Source organism: Phyllopteryx taeniolatus, chromosome 22 (genome assembly GCF_024500385.1).
Source record: "Phyllopteryx taeniolatus isolate TA_2022b chromosome 22, UOR_Ptae_1.2, whole genome shotgun sequence".
NCBI lineage: Eukaryota > Metazoa > Chordata > Actinopteri > Syngnathiformes > Syngnathidae > Phyllopteryx > Phyllopteryx taeniolatus.
Window position 1 is genome coordinate 10,596,598 of NC_084523.1, and position 14,004 is coordinate 10,610,601.

The 14,004-nt window shown below is 52.1% G+C and overlaps 4 protein-coding genes across 11 annotated transcripts in view; 3 read left to right on the top strand and 1 right to left on the bottom strand.

Annotated features, from left to right (window-relative positions):
• Positions 1–33: 33 nt before the first annotated feature.
• On the top strand, positions 34–8,353 carry fbxo7 (F-box protein 7). 6 transcript variants are annotated; one of them, XM_061762701.1, is made up of 10 exons: positions 625–757; positions 939–1,061; positions 1,519–1,807; positions 4,621–4,827; positions 5,163–5,307; positions 5,391–5,463; positions 5,542–5,637; positions 6,476–6,652; positions 6,742–6,776; positions 6,885–8,353. In XM_061762701.1, coding segments are annotated over exons 1-10 (1,608 nt in total). In that variant the 5' UTR covers positions 625–755; the 3' UTR covers positions 7,346–8,353. The 6 variants fall into 6 exon arrangements, with proteins under 6 accessions (XP_061618683.1, XP_061618685.1, XP_061618687.1 ...); XM_061762703.1 differs by having other exon boundaries at positions 5,380–5,463; positions 6,885–7,329; XM_061762699.1 differs by lacking the exon at positions 625–757 and adding an exon at positions 34–605 and having other exon boundaries at positions 5,391–5,637.
• A 747-nt stretch (positions 8,354–9,100) lies between these two features.
• Positions 9,101–13,469, top strand: kiaa0930. Of its 2 annotated transcripts, none has more exons than XM_061762724.1 (10): positions 9,101–9,911; positions 10,275–10,423; positions 10,652–10,756; positions 10,975–11,052; positions 11,112–11,213; positions 11,348–11,488; positions 11,551–11,730; positions 11,824–11,983; positions 12,053–12,208; positions 12,911–13,469. In XM_061762724.1, the coding sequence occupies exons 1-10, from the start codon at positions 9,785–9,787 to the stop codon at positions 12,949–12,951; spliced, it is 1,239 nt and encodes a 412-aa protein (XP_061618708.1). In that variant the 5' UTR covers positions 9,101–9,784; the 3' UTR covers positions 12,952–13,469. The 2 variants fall into 2 exon arrangements, with proteins under 2 accessions (XP_061618708.1, XP_061618709.1); XM_061762725.1 differs by lacking the exon at positions 9,101–9,911 and adding an exon at positions 9,937–10,083 and having other exon boundaries at positions 10,196–10,423.
• The window catches only part of nup50 (nucleoporin 50), a 3,685-nt gene continuing 2,967 nt past the window's right edge, over positions 13,287–14,004 (bottom strand). The window contains exon 8 of the mRNA XM_061762729.1: positions 13,287–13,934. Within this exon, the coding sequence (XP_061618713.1) occupies positions 13,735–13,934 (200 nt within the window). The 3' untranslated portion in view covers positions 13,287–13,734. The remainder of the gene's footprint in view (positions 13,935–14,004) is intronic.
• phf21b (PHD finger protein 21B) overlaps positions 13,879–14,004 on the top strand; it is a 26,315-nt gene continuing 26,189 nt past the window's right edge. For both annotated transcript variants that reach the window (XM_061762677.1, XM_061762678.1), the window contains exon 1: positions 13,879–14,004. This exon is cut by the window's right edge and continues 5 nt beyond it. The gene's annotated coding sequence lies outside the window, so the exon portion shown is untranslated.

Sequence of the window (14,004 nt, forward strand, 5' to 3'; positions counted from 1 at the left end):
TCATTTGAAGTTTGGTCCAGCCCGCTTGCCGTAGATGTAGTTCAACTTGTGGCCAATATGGCGGCTGTCTTTCAAAACAAAAACGCCGAATCGAGAAAACAATACTTCAAAAAGAAAACAAGGTTAAAGATTAAATTTGGGTTTGGATACGAACTCTAAAGTCGATAGGGTTGAGTCAGGTTGATGTGAAGGCTGCCAGGAAGTGGAGAACACGCTTTCATGAGGTATAGGAAATACGTAACTGAGAGAACGATGATGAGGTTCAGGAAAATGGGGGACGAGCTTCGAAGGGGGACAAGTTGGAAGATTTAGAAGGGACACGGGGCTTCATCAAATGAAAGAACGTAGTGCACAACGGGGCTTCATCAAATGAAAGAACGTAGTGCACAACGGGGCTTCATCAAATGAAAGAACGTAGTGCACAATGTATGGAATAAAGATCTGTTCGGAAGAGAAGGAGGCGGTTGGCTGCCAACCAACATAAAAAGAAAAGACGACGCTTCCTTGGTTTGATTTTGAAAAGCGGATGTTGTTGTGCTGATAGCGCCGCTTGATGGAGGAAGAAGACACAGCAGTCAAATATTTGGCCAATCTGCGCCAGCCAGGTTCATCTTTTTTATTCTTGTTTTTTTTTTTTTTTAACTTTAAAATGTCCGCCGCACAGTTAAGCTAGTCCATAAAACGCTCGTTAGCGTCGCTGAGCAGCGGGCTTTCACGCGAAACATTTGTTCTACTTTGAAGTTTGAGCGGACTCCATGTGTGTTCTTCTCTTCACATGCTTATAATTAAACGCCAAGAGGCGAGTTGTCTCATTGTATTTGTTCAAGTCATGTTTCCAAGTTGTGACGCTAATCACTGACTCAGCAAGAAGAGACATGGTGGCTCCGTACAGCAAACAGAAGTACAGTTATGCTTTTGTTTTGTTTTTTTGTGAACAGGATGAAGTTGCGAGTTCGCATCTGCAAGCAGACCAGCAAAGTGGACGTCGTCGGTCCGGAGTCGACTTTGGAGGAGCTCATGGCGCACATCCGAGACGTCGTGCTGCCCGGACGCGGACTAAGGTGGGTCGCTCGCTAGCTAGCAAGCTAGTCGCCGCACACAACCCACTCGCAACATATCGTTCCCTATTCGCAATGTTGTGTGACGCGCGGCGATGGCGTCATCAGGCGGCGACGGTGTTGTGGTACTTGTTACAAGAGAAAAGAAAAGTCGGTTTTTGACAAGTGAAGAGTGACTTTGGAGCACGCTGCGTCCATTTGACGCGACGTTTTGACACGACTTGTCGTTCACCCAAAGTACATACGCGTCGTGACGTCACGGACGCGCGCTCCACGTGACAAAAGAGCGCAGGCAAACGCCCGACGACGTCACGGACCCACAGATTTACGTGTTAGCTGCGTTAGCATTAGCACTTGCCCTCTTGACTGGTCGAGAGTGAAAGCGACAACTCGCAATGATGTAATGTGCGATTATTCAATATGATTCAAAATCGTGTTTGGATTTTTTTGTTTTCGTCAGTCCCGACGTGACCTTTGCCCTTTCTCTCAACGGCACCGAGCTCCTCGCTGACACGGGTCAGAAGTTGTCGTCGTGCGGCGTCGTCCCGGGAGATCTCATCCGTGTCCTGCTTCCCGCCGGCGCCGGCGACAACGACAACGACGACGACCACGCTTCCCCCGGGGATGCCGCCCGGCCCCGCGCCGGGCCCTCGGCCGGCGCCCGCGCCCCGGCCGCCGCCGCTCCCCCCGGGGACGCCGCCGGCCGGCTCCTCGTCGAGCCCGCGACCGACGCCGTGACCTCCGGCCCGGTGAGTGATGGAGATGACGTCACAGGGTTTTTCCTGGCTCCAATGGAGGCAGAGCTGGTACCGTTGTGATCGCGCGCCCACCACTGGCTCAAACAAAGCCTTTTTCTGCAAAGTGTTTATGTGCATTTTCTTTCATGTTGACTTTTTATGAGGCACTAGAATGGAAAATAACGATACGGGTAGCCTGTTGTGAGTCCCGTTGAACAGCAAAGTGAATCAACTTTAATTTGGCGAAACGGGGCCCTGCTCAACGGCAGCTGGCACATTAAGAGCATTTCAGCGCCCTGAAATTTCCATTTGGTAAAATGTCCTCGTGGGCTCCTTGCAGTCCAGTGTGGGGTTCTTCCAAAAAGGGCAAAGCCATTTTTTTATGTTTTTTTACTGTTCGTTTGAATTTTGAACTTTTACACTGCGCTCAAGGCTTTTCATGTGCTCCCTTTCATGCCTTTTTCTTTTTCTGCTGCTGACTTTGGAAGTTAGGGTTGAAATCACTGAAAGTTCGAACATCACTTTCCTGACAGCCGCTTCTTTTTCGTCTGAGAAATCAGATGTGCTCGGTCGAAAAGAAACAACACCTTTTACCCTTTTGAAAACCCACAAAATTGCCCGACGCATTTCCAGCGGGAAAGTCAATCGGTCATTTGCAACTTTTCCTCTTTTTTGCTGGCTTTCGTTGACGATTTTAGGTGCGCCATCCAACTGGCAAAAGAGACGGCACCGCCCCGTCACGCACCGCGATTGTGCAACCCCGATTCCAAAGAAGTTGGGACGTTGTGTGAAACGTATCCATAAAAACAAGGCAATGATTTGCAAATCATCCATCCATCCATTTTCTGAGCCGCTTCTCCTCACGCGGGTCGCGGGCGTGCCGGAGCCCATCCCAGCTATCATCGGGCAGGAGGCGGGGCACACCCTGAACCGGTCGCCAGCCAATCGCAGGGCACATACGAACAAACAACCGTTCGCACTCACATTCACACCTACGGGCAATTTAGAGTTGTCAGTGAACCTAGCATGCATGTTTTTGGGATGTGGGAAGAACCCGGAGTGCCTGGAGAAAAGCCACGCAGGCACGGGGAGAACATGCAAACTCCACACAGGCGGGGCCGGGGATTGAACGCCGGTCCTCTCACCAGTCGTCCACCGTGCCGCCAAATCATGTTCAACCTATATTTAATCGAATACACTACAAAGACAAGAGATTCAATGTTCAAACTGAGAAACTTGATTGTTTTGAGCAAATCATCCTGAACTTCGAATTTGATGGCTGCACCACGTTCCCAAAAAGCTGGCACAGGGTCGTGTTCGCCACTGCGTTACATCACCTTTTCTTTGAACAACATTCAATCAACGTTTGGGAACCGAGGACACTGATTGTTGAAGCTTTGGGGGTGGAATTCTTTCCCGTTCTTGCTCGATGTACAGCTTCAGCCGTTCAACAGTCCGGGTTCTCCGTTGGCGTATTTTTCGCTTCATAATGCGCCGCACATTTTTAGTGGGAGACGGGTCTGGACTGCATGCCGGCCAGTCTCGTAACTCCCGCACTCTTTTACGACGAAGCCACGCTGTTGTAACACGTGCGCAATGTGGTTTGGCATTGTCTTGCTGAAATAAGCAGGGGCGTCCGTGAAAAAGGCGTCGCTTGGATGGCAGCATATGTTTCTCCAAAACCCGGATGTACCTTTCAGCATGAATGGTGCCTTCGCAGATGTGCAAGTTACCCATGGCATCGGCACTAACACAGCCCCATACCATCACAGATGCTGGCTTTTGAACTTTGCGTCCATAACAGTCCGGATGGTTCTTTTCCTCTTTGGTCCGGAGGACACAACATCCACAATTTCCCAAAACAATTTGAAATGGGGACTCGTCGGACCACAGAACACTTTTCCACTTTGCGTCAGTCCCATCTTCGATGAGCTCGGGCCCAGAGAAGCCGGCGGCGTTTCTGGGTGTTGTTGATAAACGGCTTTTGCTTTGCATAGTAGAGTTTCAAGTTGCACTTACGGATGGAGCGCCGAACTGCATTGACTGACGTCGGTTTTCTGAAGCGTTCCCGAGCCCACGCGGTGATATCCTTTACACATCGATGTCGGTTTTTGATGCAGTGCCGCCTGAGGGATCGAAGGTCACGGGCATTCAATGTCGTTTTTCGGCCTCGCCGCTTCCATGCAGTGATTTCTTCAGATTCTCGGAACCTTTGGATGATATTATGGACCGTGGATGATGAAATCCCTCAATTCCTTGCAATTGTACGTTGAGCAACATTGTCCTTAAACTGTTCCGAGTATATTGTCACGCACTTGTTGACAAAGAGGTGAACGTCGCCCCATCTTGGCTTGGGAATGACTTGTGAATTCAGGGAAGCTCCTTTTCTCCCCAATCGTGGCACCCGCCTGTTCCCAATGAGCCAGTCCACCTGCGGGATGTTCCAAACAGGTGTTGGATGAGCATTCCTCAACTTTGTGGCCACCTGTGCCAGCTTTTTGGGAACATGTTGCAGCCATCAAATTCTCAGTTCCTGATTATTTGCGAAAACAATCAAGTTGATCAGTTTGAGCGTGACATATCTTGTCTTTCTAGTGTATTCAATGAAATATGGGTTGAACGTGAATGGCAAATCACTGTATTGTGTTTTTATTTGTTGAACACAACGTCCCAACTTCATTGGAATTGTGACGTGACGGCCAACTCGTGCAATGCTGGTCAACAGTTTCAGAGGTTGTAGAGTGGTGGTCCGAAAGTAGGAGGAGGGGGAACAAACCCTGTGTCATCAGTGTTGTGAATGTCACCGTCTCGGTTGGCTTTTGCAGCCATGTTGCGCCACCCCTCCGGACGCATCCGGACACCGGACGCCGTCGACCCTCAGCTGGGAGCCCATGCTGTGCGGCGAGGCCGGCGAAGGTCAGGCGCCGCACTCGCTGGAGCTGCTTTACCGCGCCGCCCACGTAACCTGTCCCACGGACGTCGTCATGGTGGCCGCCCACCTCCTCATGCTGGAGACCGGATTCACACCGCAGGTAAGGAACCGCAACGCCGCTCCATGTTTTTTAAAACACTGCGTGCTTCGTATATAGCCTTAGCGTGACGTTAGCCTGCTGTGGTGTTCATTTGTTTTGATGTCGGCGTATCCTCTTAAGCAAGTCTGTTCCCCCGATTGGCCGTATATCCGTCATATTGGCGGTATTCCTCAAGGGACAGTCTTAGGGCCCATTCTTTTGCGCTCGACATGGCTCTTCCCAGAGAGGTCATCAGCAAATCTGGAGGGGTCTCATCCCATTTGTATGCAGATGACCTCATGGGTCCTCCCAGTTGTCAAACTATTGACTTCTTGACTTCCTTGCGGCGTCTTCAGGGGGCTGAGGTGAAGCCCGCCGAGATGCCGTCCGGGTGGCGGTCGTCCGGCGGCGCCTACAGACTTCAGTACACGCACACGCTGTGCGAAAGGGGCGTGGTCACGGTGGTGGCGGTGCCCATGAGCCCCGTGCTCGTCATCGAAGGTGAGCTGACCGTCCTCTTCCTCATGACGAAGACTTTCCTCATCTTCATCATCTTCATCACATCACTCACAGCCATCCTGCAGGTGGCCGACAGCGCCAGCATGGCGGCCAAAGTCTGCGTGGACCCCAGCAGCTACGTGACGGAGGCGTGGCCAGGTCAGAGCGTCCGATCGGTCCGCTCGTCGTTCACGCGCGTCGCAGCGTTCCTTCTCACCGACTGCCGATGTCTTCCAGGAGCGAGCGCGGCGTCTGCCTTCACGAGTCTCAGTCGACTGTCGCGAGTGTTCAAGGACCAGCTGGTCTACCCGCTGATCGCCGCCACGCGGGAAGGTAACGCACGTCTGACGTAGCCCGGCCTTTTCATCGGCCGCAAACTTTTTGCGGCTCGTCTGAAACCGAGCCCGGCCGCGCACCTACGAACTCGCCGCAACACTAAAACTTGACCCCGCTGTTCGTAAAGGGAAACAACATTTTGAGACACCGCATACATTATTTGATTGAACCACAAACCACATAGTGCCAGCGATTGCCAAGGAGAAAGCAGCTTTCTTGATACGTAACACTAATACAACGAGAAGGAACCGCCCAACAATAAAGGATATTTGAGAGGTTTTTGTCCTCTTGGCACCATTCATGGATTGCGGCAAAGAAAAGACGCTTTGCATTTTAGCCACAGGGTCCCGTACAAAGGAAGTGGTGGAGTCAAGTATCATCTAAAACGGAATCATATATATTCTGAGGACGACTTGGTGGCAGCCGGCTGAATCTTGCTCATCGGGCGATGCCTTAATATACAAGTGAATTCGTTCTGTGACTGCGCTTGTAACTCAAAAGTGCTGTTATCTCAAATCATATTTCCCCTTGAAAATGAATCAAATGTCATTCATTGTGGTTTCTGAAAACAATGACATATTTAAATGGAATCTAAAGAATCAAACTGGTTTTGCCCCATTTTTCACCTCAATTCAATGGATATTGTGCTGCTCCTTCTGGCATTGGCCACCAGGCGGCAGTGTAATACAGACATCCAAATATACGTGGAGTTTTTTTTTTTTTTTTTGCATTCGGTGTGCGTTTGCGGGCTTTCTGAAAACGAGTTGGCGACCGCCCACGAGTATTTTTCGTGACTCGCGAACGGCGTTGAACTCTTGTTGTCGCCGTCGTCCAGCGTTGTGCCTGCCGGTGGCGTTCGGCCTGTCCGCGTTGCCTCCGGAGTTGCTCCTCCTGGTGTTGCGCCTGCTGGACGTCGTCTCCGTGGTGCGTCTGTCGGCCGTGTGTCGACACCTGAACGGCGCCGCCGCCGACGCGGCGCTCTGGAGACATCTGGTGCGGCGGGACTTCAGCGGTAAGTCGCGCACGCGTGCACACGGACATCACCTGCCCTCTTCGGTGACCTTTACCGTGCGCTCATGTGACGTCTTTGTTGTTGTTTAGATCACAAATGGCAGGGAGAGACCAACTGGAAGGAGGTCAGCCGGCTTGCTCACACGTTCAAATCGGCAACATCAACGCCAGTGTGACATGTGCGTGCGTGTGTGTGTGTGTGCGTGTGTGTGTGTCTGCGTGCGCATGTGCAGCTTTACAAAAGTTTCTACAAGTTCCGCCACAAGCGAGGCTGCGTGAACCGTCCGTGCTCCCTCCCCCCTTTCATCCACCGCCCCATCTTCAGCCCGGTCCCCGCCCCCTACCCGCCCATCCCCGGCATCATCGGCGGAGGCTACGACCACCGACCGGCGGCCTTACCTCACGGCGCGCCGCCCACGCCTCGCTACGACCCCGTCGGCCCGCCCCTGCACGCCGAGCGGCGCCGGCGCAGCGACCCCCGACCCCCGGCCGGCGGCGCTCGGCCGGGCGACATCCGCAGAGGCTTCGTCTGACTCGGGAAACGGCCGCGTCGCCGTGGCCGCGCCTCCCGGGTGCTCGGCCCTTCCCGATTGGATGTGGCGTCGTGGCGGGCTTTCGCATCCAGGAAGTATTTGGCCGAGCAATACGCGCACGCTACAAGCTAAAGGTTCGGGCTACTCGGCATTCCGGTTAAATTTCAGATGAACCGAAAGTGCACAAAAGGTGAAGGTCGCATATTTGCCGTTCACCGTTTTCCACATGAACCAGTCGGAGGTTTTGAGTTCTTCTTTGTTAGTCATTTCAAAACTCAACTCGGTAAAGCATAAAAATGACTTTGCGCCATCTTGGTGCCAAGGAACTATCTTGAAGTGAACTGAGCAAGTTTCATTTAGACAAAAGTAGTGCTTTGATGCCATCTCGAAGAAATTACAGCGGAGACCTGCCTTTTTGTAGTTCACCTTTTCAGATTGGCCCAGTAGCTTATTCACGTTTTTTTGGGGGAGGGGGGGGGGGGTGGACTTGATTTCCGGCTAATTCATTTTTGGACGAAATTGTTTTTTTCCCAGAATATTTTTTTCCCTCGGGAGCAGCAGTTATTTGCAAATGTTCACGATCCGTGGTCGGGCTCGGTCCCGCAAATAGCAGGGCTCCATCGTGTGAACCTTTTTTTTGGGGGGTGTCAATTACTTGCAGATTCGATATTGTTTTCAAGAAATATTCACAATGGATCGGGACCGAGCCCCCACAACGGCGAGGCTTCAAACGGGAACCGGCCACTGACGAGACAGTCGAGAGAGTCTCGGTCGGTTTCCGCACAGATGCAGAGAGACTGGAAGAGTGACAGAAAGGTATACAAGTCGATGTCCGGAGACATTTTTGTGCTTGGGAATTTTGCTGTTCAGCTCCTTGTTGTCAAACCGCAAGGTGCGCAAAAAGTGCTGAAAATTCAGGACGAGTCTCGAGAAGGTCGAAAGAAGTCCACCTGGAAACGTTGGAGTGCATTTGAGGTTCATCGGAAATTTGACACGAAAGCCCGATATCGCGCTTTTCGGGAGCGGCGTGCGGATTTGCTCTCGTGTCTTCATTTGTCGGTGTGATGGCTGGCTGCGGTGCCTGGAGGCTTTCTAGATTTGTTTTTATTTGTATGTTGTATATTTTTGGGGCACTGATGTGACTTCATTAAAGCAAATCGTTGACATTTGTTGTTGTGAAGAGTTCAAATGAGCCTCCCAGCTCCGGGTTGCAATCTGGGACTTTGCATGTTCTCCCGACGCTTGCGTGCTGCTTCTCCGGCCGGCGTCCTTCCACATTCCAAAAACATTTTGGCGTGGCAGGTGAAGCTTTTTTCATACATTTGCATCGATGTAAACGACAGCGTCTCAACTGTTGACTCAAACGTGTACTTTGCTCTAACTCCCATTGTTTTCTCTGATCGTGTCAGAGGGTCCGATTTCATCAAACAGGAAGTCTGCACCTTGCCCCAAAACGTACTCGACAGTTTTGAAAGCAGTCATCGTACAGCGAGTCAGGAGGACGTTTGCGTAGTACTTGCTCCTCCACGAACACAATAGCAATCAATCCACAAATGCATGCATTTTACTTTTTCAAATCTTTCTTTTCCATGTGCATGTTTCAGTCTTTATAACCATTTTCAACACAAGTATCAATAGAAAGCGTGCACCTTCTGCTAAACAAACATCAACAAACAGCTGTTCAGTCGAGAATACGTCTTACATCTACGATGAAATGTTCGGCGTTGCAATTGATATTTGCTAGCATGTTTTGAGTAGCCGCTTCATGTGACGCCACAACTTCGCGCGACTGCAAATGACGTCATCGCTAGTGTCGTAACAAAGGGTGCGCTCGGGTTCAAACACGGGCGTCCTCCAGGTCCGTTTCCAACTGCACGCCATTGGACAGTTTGAGCACATTAAAACGTTCGTTCTTTGTGGAAATGGTTTGACGGAAGCGTTTTCATGCTTGTTGATATCAAAGAACTCTCCTCTCGGAAGCTCGTCGAGTCGCAAACTCGCTAAACTGGGGGAAACGTTTGCTGTGGCGACTCGTTAGCGCGTACCAAATGTCGAGCAAAGTGTGAAAGCTCAAAACACTCGCGAGTCGAGGTACGAGGGTACAAGTTTGACGTTGCCACGTGGAAGGGGCGACTGAAGTAAATGTGTGGAAACGTTCTGCCATTGCCTGCGCGCTAACACCAAGCTAGCATTGAAGCGTTCGTCGGAGGGGGCGGGCGGTGGCTTCACTGTTGGGGCTTGTTTGATTTGCTGGACGTTACGGGCCGGGAGTTGGATTCAAGCACGTCACGCATCTGAGCAACACGCGAAAAGTGCGCTCACACAAATAGCGCCAGTTCAACTTCAACTTAGTCAACTGTTTATTTAATAGATGAAGTAAGAATCCGATCATCAAGACTCGGGAAGCAGTGAAGTTTGCGTTCGTCTCCGCCGAGAGGACAAGGCAAGTCGTGTCCCTTTAAGAGGCTCGTGTTACAGGAAGTCGGAGGGGCGGTTCCAGCCGAGCCACACAACGGAGCCCGTCCGCCCGCCGCGGGACCCGAAATTCAGCCTCGCCCTCGCCGCCGTCCTGTCATGGTCGCTTGTGGCGGACGTGCGAGATGGCGTCTCTAGCGGGCTCGAGCGACGACCTGGACCTGGACCTGGACGCGTCCCTGCGCCAGATGCTCAAGGCCATCGCAGACGAACGGAACCGACTCAACACCCGCCAGGAGATCAGCGGCCTGGGTCAGACGCGCTTTATTACGTCATGTCTATAAGTTGTCGTTGACGTCACTTTTGGACGTGTCACGTGCCTCTCTTAAATTCGCTTCATGGTGTCAGGCAGTCACGTGGGCACGCAACAAGTCGAAACGTGATGACGTCGTCACGCAAGGGGAACTCAACTGTTGGGCCAGTTGTACGTCCTGGATTAGAACATCACGTGCGCGCGCGTAAACGCTTGGATGTCAACATGAGCCTGTGTGTGTGTGTGTGTGTGTTTTACCTGAATATGTCCATCACGTGTCTAGTTGCTTGGCAACCGCCTCGTTTGGCTCCAGGAAGCTAACAGGAGGTCCGTAACCATCGATCACCTCTGCGCGTGCGCAGGTTGTTTGAAGGACGACCGCATCGTGTTCTGGACGTGGATGTTCTCCACGTACTTCATGGAGAAGTGCGCCCCCCGCGAGGACGATATGCTCTTCTACGTCCGCAGGAAGTTGGCCTACGTGGACGCAGACAACGCCGAGGGCAAGAAGGTGACTAGGTTGCCCACGACGCACTTCGGCCGTCCGGAAATTTTTTCAAGTTTCATCATGAGTTGCAAATATTTTTGGAGGAATGCAATCATTAAATAACCGCCCACGGCAACCGCTCTGACAGGACAAAAGAAAGGCATCTTCTTCGTGGTGTCTTTGGGTTTTAACAACAGCTCGGTACAAATTCGATCGTGACCGTGTTTCTGTTGGCATCCGTGTTGCTTGTAGGTGGAGGTCGAAGTTTACAGGAGAGACTCCAAGAAGCTTCCGGGCCTCGGAGACCCCGACATCGATTGGGAGGAGAGCGTCTACCTCAACCTCGTCCTGCAGAAGGTCACGCACGCTACAGTACACGCACATAAATCACACTCGGTACGCGTGTGTCTGTGACATGCGCATGTGTCTTTGTGTGTGTGTGAGACATGCTTGTGTGTTTTGTGTGCATGACGTGACGTGTACATTTCTTTGTGTGTGTGGGATGCGCCGTGTGTTCGTGTGTGTGTGACATGCGTGTATGTGTGCGTGTGACGTGCACGTGTGTGTGTTTGCAGCTGGACTACGTGGTGACTTGCGCCGTGTGCACGCGGTCGGATGCCGGCGACATTCACGTCCACAAGAAGAAATGTCAGGTGAGGCGTTAGCATTAGCGTTAGTGCTGCGCGCTCACGCCGCTCATTGTCGCGCACAGGAAGTGTTCGCGTCTCCCAGCAAACATGCGATGGACAGCAAAGGGGAGGAGTCCAAGATGAGCTACCCGAACATCTTCTTCATGATCGACAACTTCGAGGAGGTAAGACGACGTTTGGCTGTCCGATCTCAGCTCAGGTCTCCCTGTGTGATGTTAGCACGTTAGCTTCGTCCAACTTGAGGAGGAATGCAGGTTCGTCTCCGTGACATTGTGTGGCTCCTCCTCCACTGGCGCAGGTGTTCCAGGACATGACGGTGGGCGAGGGCGAGATGGTGTGCGTGGAACTGGTGGCCAGCGACAAGTCCAACGCCTTCCAGGGCGTCATCTTCCAGGGTTCCATTCGCTACGAGGCGCTCAGGAAGGTCTACGACAACCGGGTGAGACCGCTCGCGCGCCACTAACTTCGCTCGCGCGCCGCTAACCTCCCTGACGCCCACAGGTGAGCGTGGCGGCCAAAATGGCGCAGCGGATGTCGTTCGGCTTCTACAAGTTCAGCGGCTTGGAGTTTGTGCGCATGAAGGGGCCGCAGGGGAAAGGTCACGCCGAAATGGCCGTCAGCAGAGTGCCGGACGGAGCGGACGGCGACCGGGACGATGACCGCACGCCGCCGCACGAGAGGGTGAGCGACGGGCGCTTCTTCGCTCACGACGTCCCGCCTGGTTGTATTCGGACTCTTTTTTTTTTTTTTTTTTTTTTTTTTTGTGGCGTTCAGGTGACGTCGTTCAGCACGCCGCCGACTCCCGAGCGCAACCGCCCGTCGTTCTTCTCGCCGTCGCTGCGTCGGAAGGTTCCCAGGCACAAGATGGCCGAGATGAAGAAGTCGCACTCGGCCAACGACAGCGAAGAATTCTTCCGGGAAGAAGACGACGAAGGTAAAGGGTGAAAGTTCATAGGCACAACAGGGGTCAAACGGCTGACGCGTTCCTGCGTGCGTGTTCCAGAGCTCCACGGCGCCACCAACCTGCGCTCGCGCTCGCTGTCGGGGACGGGTCGCTCGCTGGTGGGATCGTGGCTGAAACTGAACCGGCCCGACGACTACTTCCTGCTTTTCTCGCACCTCACCTACGTCACGCTTCCTCTGCACCGCATCACTGCCGGTAAGCTCCGCCCCTTTCGCCTCTCCTTCAGAAATCCCATCGTAGCGATTCAGGTGTCGGGAATAAGCGAATGATTCCGAACGCAGAATCCCTTGCTCCTTCCTGACTCCTGACAGGAAGTGATGTCACAGTTCACAGGAGGTGACATTATTATTATTCTCTGACAGGAAGTCATGTATTTGCGTGGTAGGTATCACATATTCTTTCAATATTATTTTGAAACATTCATTAAACATTAAAAATTTTCATTCAAATATTTTTTTAGTCCAAGCGTTGTATGTATAATTAGAATTGTAACAGTGTTTTCATTCAACTTTATTTTCAATGTAAAGAATGGGTGACAATTTTTCATTTTACATTTAGAATAAAAATTTGATGTTTTGTAACATTTCAAATTAATTGACAATTTAAATTCAATGAATGTGACCATTTTTGTTTTTCATTCAAACAAATATTTAAAATGTCTATGTAGTAACATTCTAATTGAATAGAAACAATGTGAGAATGTCTCTCCTTTTTTTGACATGGAAAAATAGTGATATTTTATTTCAAAAAATGTATTGATAATTTTGAAGCGAATCCTTTTGTTCTGCGATTCCTTTTATTCGAAAATGCATCTCGGCCGCCGCTGTCGACCGTTTCTATTTTGTCGATTCGTCATCGCGTGACCTTGTTTTCCGCTTTTTGGCTTTGTTTTATTAGACATCTTGGAGGTGCGTCAGAAGCCCATCTTGATGACGTAGCGTCGCGCGGGTGCCCCGCGAGCAAGCGCCGCCCTGCGTCAGCGCCCCCCGGGGGCCGCGCTCCCACCGGACCGTGCGGCCGCCGCCTACGACAACCAGCCGTCCGACAAGTGCCTCCTCTTCGTCACCTCCTCGCTCTCGTCTCCGACATCAACGCACCTTAGGCACCAACTCTCACAGGAAGCGAAGTGGTGTGACTGACAGGAAGCGACGTCACTCTTGGCAGGAAGCGGTCCCGCCGCCTTCTGCCTTTCCAACATGGCGATCGGACGCTAACGCGAAAAAGGGAAGAAGAAACTTGCAGTGTTGAGTTGAGCCAATCAGGAAGCGCAATGTTGACATTTGGACTTTTTAATAAGTTTACTTCAAGTTGCAACACAAACATGTGACGTGACTCAAGCGTCACACGAGCGGTGCTTTTGCTACACTTCGTCCGTTCGGCCATCGCGTCGCTTGTCGCGAAGCACTCACGACAGACGAGAGAAACTTTCTTAACAGAATAAACGAGATTGACAAACTTCTTGTTTCCGTTCTTCCCAACAGGCGTCTGGGGCGCGGTGCCAAGGACACTTGGAACAAAAAAACACTCAAGTCTGTCTGTCAGAGTCTGCGATGGAGGAAACAACAACCCAAAAGTTCCTCCTTGTGGTTCAGCTCAGCAGGAAACCCCAACAGGCATGCGCAACCCACCAAAATAAAAGAGTAAAAGCAAGATAAAAGCCGGAGGGAATGTCGCAGCTCAACGCCCGCTGGGACCGCAGACGTGCACGTACATGTGCGCGTTCACCCTTGCTTCTCCTCCAGAGTCTGGTGCAGCTGGTCGGCGTCGGCGGCGGTCTTGACGCGGATGAGGAGGGGCACGGGAGTGCCCGGGTTCTTGTCGTCCACGGGCGGGTTGGGCACGCACACCACCATCACGTTGTTCTTGCCCACCCGCGAGCACGGCACGCCGGCGGGCAGCAGCACGTTGAGGAGGATGTTTCCTGCCGGACGCGAGGGAGCGCACGCGTTACCACGGCCACCGGCTCCTCACCCGGCGGGGCGGCGGCCTTA

Excerpts from the sequence above, each read along its gene's own strand:
- fbxo7 (XM_061762698.1), top strand. Across the intron at positions 1,062-1,518 it reads CTGCCCGGACGCGGACTAAG|TCCCGACGTGACCTTTGCCC; the intron begins GTGGGTCGCTCG and ends TGTTTTCGTCAG. Across the intron at positions 5,638-6,475 it reads GATCGCCGCCACGCGGGAAG|CGTTGTGCCTGCCGGTGGCG; the intron begins GTAACGCACGTC and ends GCCGTCGTCCAG.
- kiaa0930 (XM_061762724.1), top strand. The coding sequence starts at position 9,785 with ATGGCGTCTCTAGCGGGCTCGAGCGACGACCTGGACCTGGACCTGGAC. Across the intron at positions 10,757-10,974 it reads TCAACCTCGTCCTGCAGAAG|CTGGACTACGTGGTGACTTG; the intron begins GTCACGCACGCT and ends GTGTGTTTGCAG. Across the intron at positions 11,053-11,111 it reads TCCACAAGAAGAAATGTCAG|GAAGTGTTCGCGTCTCCCAG; the intron begins GTGAGGCGTTAG and ends TGTCGCGCACAG.